This window comes from Rhododendron vialii, chromosome 12a (genome assembly GCF_030253575.1).
Source record: "Rhododendron vialii isolate Sample 1 chromosome 12a, ASM3025357v1".
Classification (NCBI taxonomy): domain Eukaryota; kingdom Viridiplantae; phylum Streptophyta; class Magnoliopsida; order Ericales; family Ericaceae; genus Rhododendron; species Rhododendron vialii.
This window is the reverse complement of record NC_080568.1, coordinates 18632891-18648214: the sequence shown is the minus strand read 5'-3', so window position 1 is coordinate 18648214 and position 15324 is coordinate 18632891. Positions and strand designations below refer to the sequence as shown.

At 38.4% G+C, this 15324-nt stretch overlaps 2 protein-coding genes across 2 annotated transcripts in view; both read right to left on the bottom strand.

The window, feature by feature from the left end:
• The window catches only part of LOC131310062 (sulfite oxidase-like), an 87033-nt gene that overhangs the window by 14731 nt on the left and 56978 nt on the right, over window positions 1–15324 (bottom strand). The gene's annotated exons all lie outside the window — the stretch shown is intronic.
• Window positions 175–447, bottom strand: LOC131310065 (ATP synthase subunit 9, mitochondrial). The gene has a single exon (XM_058336867.1). It carries the CDS (start codon window positions 445–447, stop codon window positions 175–177), a length of 273 nt encoding a protein of 90 aa, XP_058192850.1.

Below are 15324 nucleotides of genomic sequence, written 5' to 3'. Positions count from 1 at the left end.
GTTTGAAAAAGTCCAAGAAACATCGTTCAAGCATTAGCCGAGTCCTATTTTGATTCAGTTTCATCATTGGGGAGCCTCAAGGGCACAAATTAAGGATAATTAATAGGTCCAAATTAGGATGTCTACAATAGGTTCCTCAAGAAGCTTAGCAGTAGACAGTGATTGAATCTTCGATCAGAATACAAATAAGATAAAAAAAGAAAAAAAGAGAAGGGCCATTATTAGGGCAAACAATGCAATAGCTTTGGTTAGAGCAAAGCCCAAAATGGCATAACCAAATGATTGTTTAACCAATAATGGATTTCGCGCCACGGAATGAATCGAGAAACTAAAGACGTTTCGTATACTAATAGCATCGCTCGCTAAAGCAATTGTAGCAGCTCTAGCACCCATTGATTTTGCACCTGCTAACATCTCGAGTGATGAATTATTGTCACGCTTTTTCATTTTCTTTATCTTTCTTGTCAAACCATTACCTTTGATTGATACTCCCAACTAGCAGCCTCGATCAATGATGGCCGTCATGGTATAAGTTTTCACACAACTAGATGAGGCACTTTGTCCCCGGGTTGGTTCACTAATCGAATGCATTGGAAGGTTCAGTTTATGAGGCTAGTTTGAAACCCGGACTCACTGATGTTCACATACTTTTGTTTCTTTATGCAATTACACAAAAAGCTTCCAAATCTGTGGCTTGTGCTTTGCACTAAAAGCCTAGAGAGGGGCTATGGAGAGGCGCGCAACCTTGCTTTCTCACTTCGCCAAGACTTGCTCGACATTCCTTCCTAAGGTCCGAAATAGGGTATATTAGAAGTCAGGCCTTACCCTACCCTGTCTGGTAAGAATTCCCCCCATAATCAAAAAATAAATAGTGGTAAGTGATGATGATAAGCACCCGAGAATGTAATGTAAGGTGCGCTAGTATCTAGTTTTAGTCTAATTTAATTACTTATTAGTTATCATTAACGTGTTTGCTCGTATAGTGTTCTAGTTCTATTTTGTAGGTAAATTGCCACAAAAGGAGTGTTCGTTGCATAAGTCATGTCTTTGCCCGAGCCGAACCTGTCATGGCCAAGGCAGAAGATGATTTGCCCAAGCAGAAGATGTTTTGCCCGAGCAGAAGCATTTTTGGCCCGAGCAGAGCTTGTTTTGCCCGAGCAGGAGGAAGGATGGCCAAGGCAGAATTCTGAGCTATTGAGGTCGGCATCGATGGGATGCCATTTGTTACATCAATGCCGAGCCCCTTAGTGGTCCAGTCTCTTTTTGAGCTCGGCATCGATGGGATAAAATGCTTTACATCGATGCCGAGCCCCATAGCAGAGCTTTCTAAGGCCGTTGCCATCGATGCCGAGGGGCTTAGCATGGGATTTTCGGAGCATCTAGGGAATATTCCAGGCGCGGAGCTTAAAAGTATAAAAGCTTATTTCATTGTTTTGTACATGTAAGTAGATAGAGGGTAGACTTAGATTTGCTTACCTAATTTTAGATCTAGATCTAGATTCAAATTGTTCTTGAGTGTTCTTCATTTTTTCAGCACTTATCTTTTAATTTTCTGCCCTTAGTTGTTACTTTTTGTTATTGTTGCCTTTATTAAAGTTGTTTATCTTCCCCCGATCTATCTTAATCTCTAATTTTCTTCTAGTCTTGTTATTTCAATTATGTCAAGTAGTTTTTCACTTGCTTTTATCTCTCTAGATATGAGTGAGTAGTTTCAAGGGTTAGGTCATGGGATGATTAGCATTTCATGACTCGGGCGAAAATTGCATTTTGCACCCAATAAAGCTTTAAACTTTGATTTGAAAATTGATGTGGGGTTCGGGTTTGTTTGTCAAATCACCGAGGTGTTAACCTCTTTGATCATGTGTAGGTGGGAGCTTCGCCTACCCACCACCCATGATGCTTAGAGCTCTTTCGCACGAAGTATTTGCCAAATGAACTCTAGAGCTAGCTTGGTTCTCAAATCATTTTATCTTCCGATTTGAGAACTTTAATCAAGTATCTTAAATTGTATAGTTGGGTGAAAAGTGTAATTTAGCTTGAGTCTTGGGTGTTAATAATTCCTAGACCTAGCCTATCTTTTTTCTAGTTAATTCCTTTTTAATTTAGCCCTTTTATTTCCACCGTTAAAGTAAAACAAAGTTGGCTGTCTAAAAGCCGAAAGCCCCTACTTGCATCTATAAATCCGAGCAAGCCATATAATTATTCCCTTGGGTACGATCCCGGATTTCCGGTTTATTATGCTTCAACAGACGTTTTAGGCCCTACGCTTGGGGCGTTATTCCATTACATCGGAGCAAACGAAGCAGATGAGTTCGCAATTACTAGTTTACTACCGGGAGAAAGCCACCCCCTATCTCTAAAAGGGCCCGTCATTTCGTTCATACCCTTTATGATACCTATCATTTGGCTACCATTTCATTTGTACTTTTACTACTAAATTTATGGCAAATACAACAAAGTTTTTGATAACTCAAGTGTACCAAACTAACTTATGTGCACCATTCCCATCATCTACTATGTCCACTAGCAATGGCCCCAAATTAAAGGTAAAGGCAAAGCACCGTATGGGCGGACCCCAAACAAGTTGATAGAAACTGAGAGATTCCAAACTTGAAACTTTAAGATGAAATAAACTCCTAAATCTCAAGCCTTAATCACAACTTAAACCCCTTGGGTTCTCCAAATTTCAAAGTTAATGGTGCTAATCTTCTCATTAACTTAGGCGCGCCAAAAATGCTTCGCCGAAACCTAACCTCTTGGAAAGGTTCACACCCCAAGCGTAGGGCTAGGTCGTTGAAAGCATAATAACCGGTAAAACCGGAATCGTTCCCATAGAGAAATCTTCTTGAGTGAATTTGGATTAGATGTTGCGTAAAGAGTTGTGGCGTTCAAGTGGCCAACTTTGGTATTCGATTTGAATGACGGAATTTAAACTTGGAATTAAACTAGATTAAGATGGTCGAGTCAAAGGGATTGATTTACCCATGACTTAGGGCTTGTTTGATAACCTAAATTCAGCACTTAATACTGAATCAATTAAGTAATAAGTGATTCAGTAGGTTTGATAACCACATTTCATATTACTTAACAAATTAAGTACCACTTAAAATATAGGCTAAAAAGTTGAAAAAAATTAAGTAGCTTTGAGCTACTTAATTCTGGCTGAATTTTTGTGTACTTACATTCAACCGTCATACTACCACCACAACCATTTCCACCAACACCTCCACCACTACCACCACCTCCACCACTCCACCACCACCACCTCCACTACCACCACTTCTCCTCCACCACATCACCACCACCACCACTCCCTCCACTACCACCACCACCACCACATCACCACCAACAACTCCACCACCACCTCTTCCTCCACTACCACCACCCCCACCAGCTCCCCCACCACCACCACGACATTAGCTCCACCACTCCACCACCACCACAACCACCACCACTACCATCACTACACCACCCCTCTTTCCACCACCACCACCGCTCCACCACTCCACCACCATCACCACCACCGCCCCTCCCCCACCACCACCACCACCACCACTTCCTCCACCACCACCACCACATCACCACCACCACTCCACCACTACCATCATTACACCACCACACACCACCGCTCCTACCACCACCTCCACCACTCCACCACCATCACCACCACCGCCATTCCACCACCACTACCACCACTACACCACCACCACCACTACCAGCACTCCTACTACCTCCACCACTCCCCCACCACCACTCCACCACCATTACCAAAAGTATATTGTGACCGTTAGTAAATTAAGATAGAATTGGAAAAAAATTAATTCATCATTTTTTTAATTCAGTACTTAATATATTTATCAAACAGCTTTTCAGCTTAAAAATTTCAGCATTCAGTTTTCAGTACTTAATTTTTCAGCTTTCAGTTTCAGTTTTCAGTTTTATCAAACAGCCCCTTAGCCATAAAACGGTTTCTTCATCTAACTCATGTGTGGACCGAAACCGTTCGGATTCCACTAGAAGAATTAAAAACTGAAAACTACTTGTAACTTAACTCAAAACTCTGATTCAAATTGAACTCATTTAATGCAGGTGAGAGACGAAAAAGAATCGTTCGCATGTGTAGGATTATCAAGCTCGTAGCACGATGCGATAAACTTCATTGATCAAAGAAGCCACCAACCTCATGATCAGAGCTAGAAATCATGGGTTTAATTCATTCAAAACCTTGAGATTAAGCTAAAGTTTGGGGGAAACCATTTAATAGACCAATCCATAGGGTGAACCTCACCTCATGACCAAACCGATTAACTACTCACTCATAATAAAAAGACTAGAAAGCATGCTAAGAAATGAGAACATGATTAACTGATAGAATTGAAAACAAACTTGATTTATATAGAGATTTCACTAGTGGCTACAACATTAACAAACGAGAAATTAACGTACAAACACCACTTACTTGAGAAGTTGAAGAATTAAAGACAAGAGCTTGAGAGCTTTAACTATGGAGTTCTAAAAACTTGAAAGACTTAAAGTGTAAAAGAATACCTATTGGCCATAAATGGCATTAAAAGCTATTTATAAGGCTAAACAATTAGCCATACAATGGACCAAAAGGCCCCTAAAATATCCCAAAAACATGCCTAAAGTAGAAACTTTCTATAAATAGAAGGTTGAAACATTCAGCACAAAAAACTGATCAAAGGACATTGGTACCGGTACCTCAAAAACATGGTACCGGTACCAACTCAACTGTCTTCAATTTCAGCAACATGGTACCGGTACCTTTCTTTGTTTTCTGCAGAATAGGACCAGCTTGGTTCACCAAGCCTTGTGGTGTCCCGACGGCCTTTCATTGCTTGATTTCTTGACCACCGGGACTTGGCGGACATATGCCATGGGTACTTGGACTCTCGGGTACCCTTGAGAACCATCCTCGATGCATTAGGCTCGCTTGAACCACTGTGTCACGTTCCTTGCCAACCTTGACCTCCGGCCAATCTTCGAGGCTTCTTGTGACACCGTTAGGCTTCGGTGACAATGAGATGAGTACCGGCGGGCATTTGGACACTGGTTTATCCCGGAACGTTGATTGGCATTCAAAACCGTCTTAAAAGCACGTTTAACCTGAAATTCACACAAAAATACCTTACGTGCGATATCGGATAAAAACGACAACTTTAAACAAATAAAAGCCACAAATTAGAGGATTAAAGCCCCAAGATTATACGATCTTGGGTGCTAATCAGCTCCGTTCATCTAACTAAAATAAGTACATATTTTTCAAATGAGTACTTATTTTTGAATTAAAAGTGATGTATTGTGAGAAAATGATCTATCTCGTAAATCGAAAAATAAGTACTTAAGAAATAAGAACCTCTAAGATTCTTATTTTTGTAGTATACCACCTTTAATTCAAAAAATAAGTACTTAGAGCGCGCATCTTCAATAAGCCCGTCGCGCCCCCCCCCCCCCCCCCCCCCCCCCATTTCGCCACTTTCGACAAGCCGAAGGTCCAAAACCCTCACGCAATAGCCTCGTCTCCCACCTCGTCGGATCTGCGATTGCTACAGTACTATGCCAACTCTAGCGGGCTACTGTAGCCCCGCCCCATCTCTCTCTCTCTCTCTCTCTCTCTCTCTCTCTGGCGAGCTGCGGTAGGTCGGATATCGGCGAGCTGTGGTTTCTACTTTGTCACCGGTTCGTCGGCGGGATAGCGAGAGCAAGATCCGATTCGTCAATTGATGAATCCATGTCGCATTCGTCGAATTCTGGTGGGATATTTTTTTTTTTGTTAATCGATAGAAGAGATCATTTTTATATCAGATATAAAGTACATAGTACAAACCTCGGATACTACATCAATTGTGAGAGTCCACGAGACAACCTGCTTCGTCCCAACCTAACCGTTGAAATAGGTCGATTTACCCCAAGCGTAGGGCTAGGTCGTAGTCAGCATAATATCCGGAAGTCCAGTATCGTTCTCACAGAGAAAATTCTTTATAGCTTGCTAGGATTTTTAGAAGCGAGGATTTGTGGCGTTCAGGCGGCCAACTTTTGGTTTTGCTTTGAATGGTGATAAACACTTATAAAAACAGCTAGAAAACGAGTTTAAACTTAATTTAACAAGCGGCAAGGCGTTGGGGTAACGAATGCCCGAAACTTTAGCCATCAAACCATTCTCAACGAAAACACGGTTGAATCGCACGGCATAGGCTATCAACCGGAGGATTTAGCTAGGAAACCATTAAAGACTAGAAGTGTAGTTTAGTAAACAAGTGAGCTCTTTCATTCTTTTGGCAAACACGAGGCGAGACATAGCTCACGGAACCACATAAGCGAGCATATGATCACCAGAGATTAACATTGACAAGTTTTGTTACATAAAAGGCGAGCCACACACATTTACAAACCAAACTTCAAGTTTTTAGTTGAGAAAGGCAAGATAAACATAAGTCACGAGGCATTAGTCATCCCGTGGCCAAGCCTAATCGACTACTCAAACATAATGAAGAAACTAGAAAGCTTGCAAATTATTGAGAACATGCTCAACCGAAGAAAACGAAAATAAACTTGATATTGTAAAAGATCCAACACCTACGAACAACTTTAATACTCGAGAAATTAACGTAAAATGAATACCTTGAAGTGTTCTTGAAAAATTACAACTTGAAAAGCTTAAGAAGACATTAATGGAGAAAAACCTAAAAGTAGTAATGAGCTAGCTACAAGGAGAGAGAAGGAACCCCCTATTTATACAAAATGGGCACTCTTCCACAAAAATATCTAAGAAACATACTAATAAAGACAAGTATTCCATAAATGGAAAGCCCAAAAAGTAAGAAATATTTGGCCGAAGGCTCTCCGTATCGATACAGAATATGCTAAGTATCGATACCATGCTGTTAAGTCAAAATGGACCATCTCTCGTAGCTCTCCTATATCGATACGACCCTTATTCCGTATCGATACAGAAGTCTCTAACTTCCCACGAAGCTAATGCGTATCGATACGCATTAAGGCTGTATCGATACGCGTAGCTTATCTTCAGGCCTTCAGGCAACGTTCAAGACTTGGCACCCGATGGCTCGCCGGCTTGCCCGACGCCTCACACCTTCGCTCTTGGGTCATGCTGGCAGAAGTTCCACCGGGCAAGGATACTTGAACTTCCTTGGAAATTAGCCTCTTGATCAAAATACGCCCTTTAAGGACGTTTTGCCTGAAACACTTTACAAACTACCTTACGAGCATAATTGAATAAAAACGACAAATTATAACTATAACATCTATAAACTAGGGGACTTAAGCACCACGACAAAGCAAATTTAGGCGTTTATCCCAACCAAACCTAACAACTCAACCAATACAAGAGCTTAGCCCATTATATGGTAGAAACAAAGAAAGAAAGGAAAAATCTCTTTAAGGGAAGAACACCCACGTGTAGGTGGGGAGATTCGAACTCCTGACCTCCTCGTGAGATGCAAGCGTCCTGAGCACCTGAGCTAGCCTGTGGGGTTTGATTCAACAATTTTTTGGTTAGTACTATTTGATTTCAATTTTTGGGTTCTTGAATTGCATTTTGCCGTCACCATTAAGAGCATTCCGGCGAGCTGTGGCCATCAGGAATGGCAACAGGGCGGGGCGGGTTTTTGCATACCCCGACCCGAAAACTATTTCTTGACCCCAACTGGGTTTTTTTGGGGTACTCTCGTTCCCGCCCCGTAAAATTTAAAAAAATTAAAGTATAAGTAAAAAAGTAAAAAAAAATGCTAAATAAGAATAAAAATGATCTAGAAAATAAAAGTTTTGAAATTATTTTTATGTCTTTTAGTATCGTGGTTTTATCTAAACTTGTAATTGCAATCAATATTTTAGATACTTCATTCCATTTCTTTATGTGTATAATTTATTATAAATATTTGAAGAAACTTTTTAAAAAATCCACTAAACACCAATAAATATGAAAATTTATTTTTTTTAAAATTTAATTAGGCTACTTGACAGTAAAGAGACATTGTTTTTTGGATTAATGCTAAAAAATGAAAGGACATGTATACAAATATATACTAGTGCATGCCCGTGTCTGAAGGCACAGCTCGAGCAATCAATTATGTACGCACATGCAAAATCTCAACCCCTGACCAACAATTTCAACTTTTCGAAAAACAATTCCATAAAGTTTTAGAAATCTAAACGCCCAATCGACATAGTATGACAGAAAAAATTTAACATAGTAGAAATCATCATTCACGAGATAAGAAAACCTTTGGTTTAGAGATGAAATACCAATCAAACCTAGCAACTCTCAATTAACGTTTCATAAAATCTAAACACCCAATTAACATAGTATGCCCAAAAAAGTAGGAAGAAAATTTTAGTAATTGTCTGTGCCTGAAAGCAAGACGCAATATAAATAAAGTATCATTTCCTGATAAATACAAAACTTCTTGATACTATATAAATTATAAATATATCTATCCTTGTAATTAAATTCCTAAATCATGGATTATAATTGCCCGAGTAATGGATATGATCGGTTTAATGGTTAACAAATACTACCTTTTTTGTCTAGTCCCGTTCGAAGGAGAGGAAAAAATATATAGATTAAATTAAATTGGGAGGTAGTCATGCAGATTTTAAGGGTTTTAAAATCTCTTGTGCAATTTACATTTTCTTTCATATACTTATTCCAATAATTCCGTTTTTTACCAACATGGTTTGCACGGGATAGGTTCCTTTATAGGTTTAGATTTTTATTCCTTTAATTCTATTTTTTACTTATTCCTCTAATTCTGTTTTCTTCCATATCAGAAAAGCATGTAAAACATAAAAGGAATGTAGAATAAGGGTGGAGATTTATGCATAAAGATCTCATATCAGGAAACCTGTAAAACTTACAAGGAATGTAGAACGAGGATTGGAGATTTAAAAAGGGGATAAGGTAGGGCTGTTAGATTTATGCACGTAGGATTCAACTACTGAGCTAATTTATTGGAATAAGTATATGAAAGAAAATGTAAATTGCACAAGAGATTTTAAAACCCTTAAAATCTGCATGACTGCCTCCCAATTTAATTTAATCTATATATATTTTCCTCTCCTTCGAACGGGACTAGACAAAAAAGGTAGTGTTTGTTAACCATTAAACCGATCATATCCATTACTCGGGCAATTATAATCCCATGATTTAGGGATTTAATTACAAGGATAGATATATTTGACAATTACTAGAATTTTCTTCCTACTTTTTTGGGCATACTATGTTAATTGGGTGTTTAGATTTTATGAAACGTTAATTGAGAGTTGCTAGGTTTGATTGGTATTTCATCTCTAAACCAAGGGTTTTCTTATCCCATGAATGATGATTTCTACTATGTTAAATTTTTTCTGTCATACTATGTCGATTGGGTGTTTAGATTTTCTAAAACTTTATGGAATTGTTTTTCGAAAAGTTGAAATTGTTGGTCAGGGGTTGAGATACTGCATGTGCGCACATAATTGATTGCTTGAGCTGTGCCTTCAGGCACGGGCATGCACTAGTATATAAATACGCTGGGTCGGGTAATTTCGGGGCAGGTATTTCAGGGCGGGTTTAGGGGTGGGGCACTTTCGCCCTGAACTCGGGTGGGTTTGAAAATTTTTACCCCGACCCTGATGCCCGATGCCCGAAAATGGGATGGAAAACCCGCCTTGTTCGGGGCGGGGTGGGGTGGGTACGATTGCCATCCCTAGACTGGTCGTCATCCTCTTTTTCGATTTCAGAGGCAAGGGTTTTTTATTTAAAAAAAAATGGTAATTGGGATTTGAATAGCCCAATTGCTTAGGCTGTTGGGAGGTACATACCTGTAAGGGCTAGCTAAACTAGCATTTTGGCCTTTTAGATAGTCTCTTTGGAATGGACTTGAGCCTATTGGAGATCCTCTTGGAGGAACTGTGGCCGCTCGCTTTCCCTTTTTACTTAATCTTGAAACTATTCCTCTCAATAAATCACTGTTTTAAAAGTTATTTTATGTAATCGGTTTTCACACTCCCTTTTATTTTATGAAATTGATTTTCACACTCACTTTTTTATCTTATGTAATTGATTTTCATATACACTCAATTTTTTTTTTTGTGACAACATTCCCTCTTTGTCCTCTTGAGATGTGAATTATAGAATAATTTTTCATTTGTATACTCTTTCACACTTAAAATGACACCGTTGTAAATTCATATCACAATAAGACAAAAAAAAAAAAAAAGTGTTGTTATAAAAAAGGAGAGTGAAATCACTATCCTTACATTATTTCTAATTGACAACTAACTATTTACATGTCAATAAAGAGGTGAGTAATATTCACCCACTTTTCAAATGGGTAAACAAAATCAGATTTTTATTACCTGACAATCGCCCGGTAGGGAGGTTCTGGCATTGTCATACAAATAAAAACATTTTCATTAATTTGCCCGGTTATATATTTAAAATGACTATATCTCGTCAAATAATTAAATAGACTCGCGGGATGGTCGGTAAGGAATTGGTTGATTACTCAAATTGAAGGGAAGTAATTCCTCAAAAACAAAAAACAAAAATAGAAGGGAAAATGGTCGTGCCTTGACCAGGTAGGAGTCATATTTGATCAGCGTGCCGTTGAATCCTAGACCAAGTCACTTCGCGGAAACTGATTACTATCGTTAACTGATTAATCATTAACCACACGTTTGACTGCTAATTAATAGGCTAAGATAAGATAAGGTAATAATATTCGATCGGCAGTGGGCACCTATGACCTACCCAACCTCTTCCATTGGGGGTGTATATGAGTTTTTTAGAGCATCCCAATGGAAATAATCAAATTCAATAACCAAAATGTGCTACGTCAGTATTTGATTATTCATTTAGTTCATAATCAAACTTAACAAACTTTACCTCCACATTGGTTATTTTTGCATCCCTATAAAAAAAATCTCACAATACGCAATGCACCTATGTCCAATTGCAAACGAGTTTTAATCACGCACCCGACTACACCAAATTATTCGTCTCGATGAGACGATTCTAATGTGGGGTGTTTTTTAGTTTTTTAGTTTTGAGTTTGGTTATTGGGTTTGGTTGTTGAGTTTTGGTTATTGGTAAAAGTTAAGTTTGGTTATGGAATGGATGGAATTTGATTATTTGCTAAAAGATTTGTAACTTTGCTTATTACAATGTGAGGTGTTTTTTTAGCATTGTTCTTAAGTTTGTTTATCCATACCAATTTGCTTATTATAATGTGGATGCTCTTATTGTCCTATTTTGTATTGAATAAATAGAGTATTTTATTTCAATAAAGTAGGACGAAAGTTCGAAGTTGCTAAAAAAATGGTAAACGTTGGACTTTGGATCCGGCCACTTGTATTATTTTTTTCGTAATGATATCATGCGAATGATTTTCTTTAATGATAGAGAAGATACTCACTTTGAGCATGAGAAGTAACAATAAATTTTATTTGGATTCAATTTTCATTCCACCGACACAGTGACACTCAACAAATAACTGTTTAAACAAACATGTAATGAAATTATTCAAAAGTGTGTATTATATTGACAAAATTTACCCTTTTTGATAGCCGAATAAATAATAAGGATTTCTTAATTCTAAATATTTTGGCCTAAGGGTAATAAATTTGTTCTTTTTGACCAAAGTGGTGAACCTTTCAACAAGTAAAAAATAAATAGTAAAGACAGCAGAACAGCAAAAGCTGTACAACAGCCAGATACAGATTTCGTTTGCGCCCAATTTGGGTCCCAGAAAGGTGATCGGAGTCGCTCATTTTGTTCAAAACATTTCGGTTAAGGTTCCTATGAAAAATCATCTCAATCTGATATCGGAAAAGGTATTTATGAATCATCCAACTTTGCTTCAAAATTTAGGCTAAATTCTGAAGTAAAGTTGGATGATGTATAAACACCCTTTCCGATATCAGATAGAGATGATTTTCTACAAGGACCCTAAATGAAATGTTTTAAATAAAATGAGTGGCTCCGATCATCTTTGCGGGATCCGAGACGGGCGCAAAATCTATCTATACACGGCTACTGTACAGCCATTGTTGTACCTCTCTGCAAAATCTATCCATACGTGGCTACTGTACAACCATTGTTGTACCTGTAGCAGGGTTCAAAAATAAATGCCATTGTTGTACCTGTAGCAGGGTTCAAAAATTCATTTTGATTCAAACGAACAAGGCCTATTTTTAGACCTGATTTTTAAGATACTTCAAGGCCTTGTTCATTTAAAAATAGAGGCCTTGTTCGTTTCCAAATTTTACTTTGTTTTTTTAACTTTGTGTTCCAATTATTACCTTATATATTTCTCCAATCATTACTCTATTTCTCTAATTATTAATTTCATTTCTCTCTCTATCTCTCTCCACTCAGTACCCATTTCTCCAATAATTATCCTATTTTTTTTCTATCCACTATCAAAACTAAAATACCCAAAGTTACCAAACGAACAAGGCTAGAGTGTCCCTACAGGCAAAATCAACTTTTCACCTCCTGGCTAGGATGCTTATATAATCTAGGTCGCATAATCCTCCAATGGGGAGGCTCTCTACTTGAGCTCTCAATTCTCTCTATAGGCTCATAGCTCTCGGTCTACTGCTTACACACGCGAGTGCATATGTGACTTTAGCTTTTAATTCTTTGTAATGCTCCGCGTCAACTGACCTGCTTAACCCTTAGCCTAATCAAGCGGCTCGAAAGATTAATCTTGAGTTATACAGTAGCTCCTCGCAATCATTTATATACTGACTTAATTTCATTTTTCCCACGGATGTGGGAGTACTTGAACGGGATCTCACATTCTCCATTCCATTTTCTTGGTCAAAATATTATTAGGAGTTGAAAAGTGCAAAGGTTTCTGACGCATCGAAAACCCACAAAATTAATCTGGGTTTGTTGAGCTAGCAATTGGAAGATTTCTCTTTGACAGTACGATGGATCATGCAAGCTAGAAAACAAGGGGACAACACAATCCTGATAGTTGAGTACGTATGCTTTTGTTTTCCCTCTCTTAATTGTTGTCTGCTCCCTTTCTTCTTATTTTCCCTTCTTTTATTTCTGTTCTTTTAATCGATTGATCACAAAAATATATTGAGATTTTTCTTCCATTAACTTGCTTGTGTGAAAACTCCATTTGGCCTTCTATTGCGGCAGTGCAAACTCGCTTGTGACTCAAACCGTCTATTATATTTGGAGAGAGAACATTTACATTGAACTCAAACCGTCTATTATATTTGGAGAGAGAACATTTACATTGAACTTGATTGCAGCTCTCTCAAAACAATAAAGGGACGAAGTAGGTTAGTGTAAAAGTTCAAGAATGATATGGACACATTGGGACTAATTTAAGGCATACAAGTGAATGATAAAACACATTGGGTTATTTTCAACCCAATGCGTCTATGGAACCAAGATTACACTCGGATATGTTGGATACAATCATTAACAAATAATTATTCCGCGCTCTTGAGGCACCACGTGACGGTGCTCCAAACTCTTATCTATCACACATTTGTGTAAGTTCTACACACTTTGTGGTAGAAAAAGAGTTTGGAACACCTCGTGTCACGTGCGGTGCCCGAAGGTCATTGAATAATTTTCCATCATCAACAAAAATATTGTGGAGGACGAATTTGTCCCTCCATGGACAATGTCCCTTTACGTAGTATATGCTACCACCAATTAAAACCAGTTGGGCTTTTGGTAATGAACTTTTAGTTTCGGTTTGGGCTTTTCTACTTAGTCGGGGTTGACATTTTATGCGGCCTCAGATAAGGCTGAGAAAAACTCAGATCCATTCAACAAGGAAAGTCTGTTTTCTATGTAAAACCCAATATAAAGAGAGTTGAGTTGAGTATTTTGTTTTCCAAAACTCGAGCATCATTAGAACTTCAGAAAGTAGGGTGCGTTTTCACTATTTTTTTTTTGCCTTCAAGCTAATGACAATAGTTAGGTTGTTCCCATTGAATGGTATTTTTGTTGAGAAATGTGATGCGAGGAGAAGTATCTGTCTAGAAATTCACAAAAAAAAAAAAGGACTTTAATTTGTGAAAACACTCCTTTATTCTTTTGTTCTTGTGGATACAACATACGGAGTACCAGATTATCATTGAATTGAATTTAAAACGTTCTAAATATGCACGGGAAGGATATTATCTAAGGCCGTTTCGTTGTAGGAGTGAGAAGAGTTGTATAGAATTTCCGTTTGACCCAAAAAAAGAAAAAAAAAAGTGTTCCTTCCACGTGTTGTAGTGACCTTTCGAATGCATAGAGAAAAAGAGAATAAAAAGATTATAAATTGCAATCTTTGTGAGTTATTTTACGTTTAGTTAATTGATGAGAGAAATGAGGTTTGAAGAAACCAACTACTCTAGGGGTAGCCTTGGGGAAGAAACCAACTACTTTAGTTTTTAGCGAGCCTAGGGGATTAGATTAAGGGAGTAATAGTCTGGAAGGATTGGACGTGGTGTGCAGGGTGCTTTAGGGAGTAGCCTTGTCGGATGCAGACATCTTCAGTTCGAGCCTCTTCTCGGAGCCTAGTTCCTCTGTAGTAGCTGTTCTCTTAGAGGTGGGTATTGCGTTCGACTCACTAGGTTAGATTGGAGTATTAGAATCTTGGTCTTCATATCCCATCTTTGACGATTGTGGTGACTAGTATTTGGCTGAGGGCGGGTTGTTTTCTGGCGAGCCTTGGAATTTGGTCGAGAGAGTAGTAGATTGGTTGGATTGGGTGTGGTGTGCAAGGTTGGGCCCCCTGTCGGATATCATCATCCCCGGATCGAGCCTCTTATCTGTACCTAGTTTCTCCATAGTAACTGTTCTGCCTCCCCTCAATGCCGAGTTGCTATGTTGCTGCAATTCCTCAGTGATGGTTCATCAGAGGGTCGTTATTCGATTACGACTACTTTATTTTATAGTCTAGCCTGGCGGGCTGTGTCGGGCAGTAGTTAGCTTTCATGTCATTAGTACTTCTTGTATCACTTTTGTATCATATCCCGTTATGCTTTCTTCCTGATGAATAGTATAACGGAGTATGATAACAAATCATAGTAAACTTTGTTATTTATTTCAATCTACCTTACTCTCCATGCGGGTTGTGCATGGTTTATTGCACTTTTTTCACTTTTCTTTTTTTCCTTTTATTTTCCTCCTAGGGTATGCCTCTCGTAGGCTGTATATTCGGTTAACCTTTTTTTTAATTTCAAGTTAAATTACCCAAAAAGAAGAAGAAGAAACCAACTACTAATGACTGTACAAGTACAAGTAGTCAAAGTACGTTATTCTATTTAAGGATACTC

Coding starts and splice junctions, on each gene's coding strand:
- LOC131310065 (XM_058336867.1), bottom strand. CDS start 447: ATGAAAAAGCGTGACAATAATTCATCACTCGAGATGTTAGCAGGTGCA.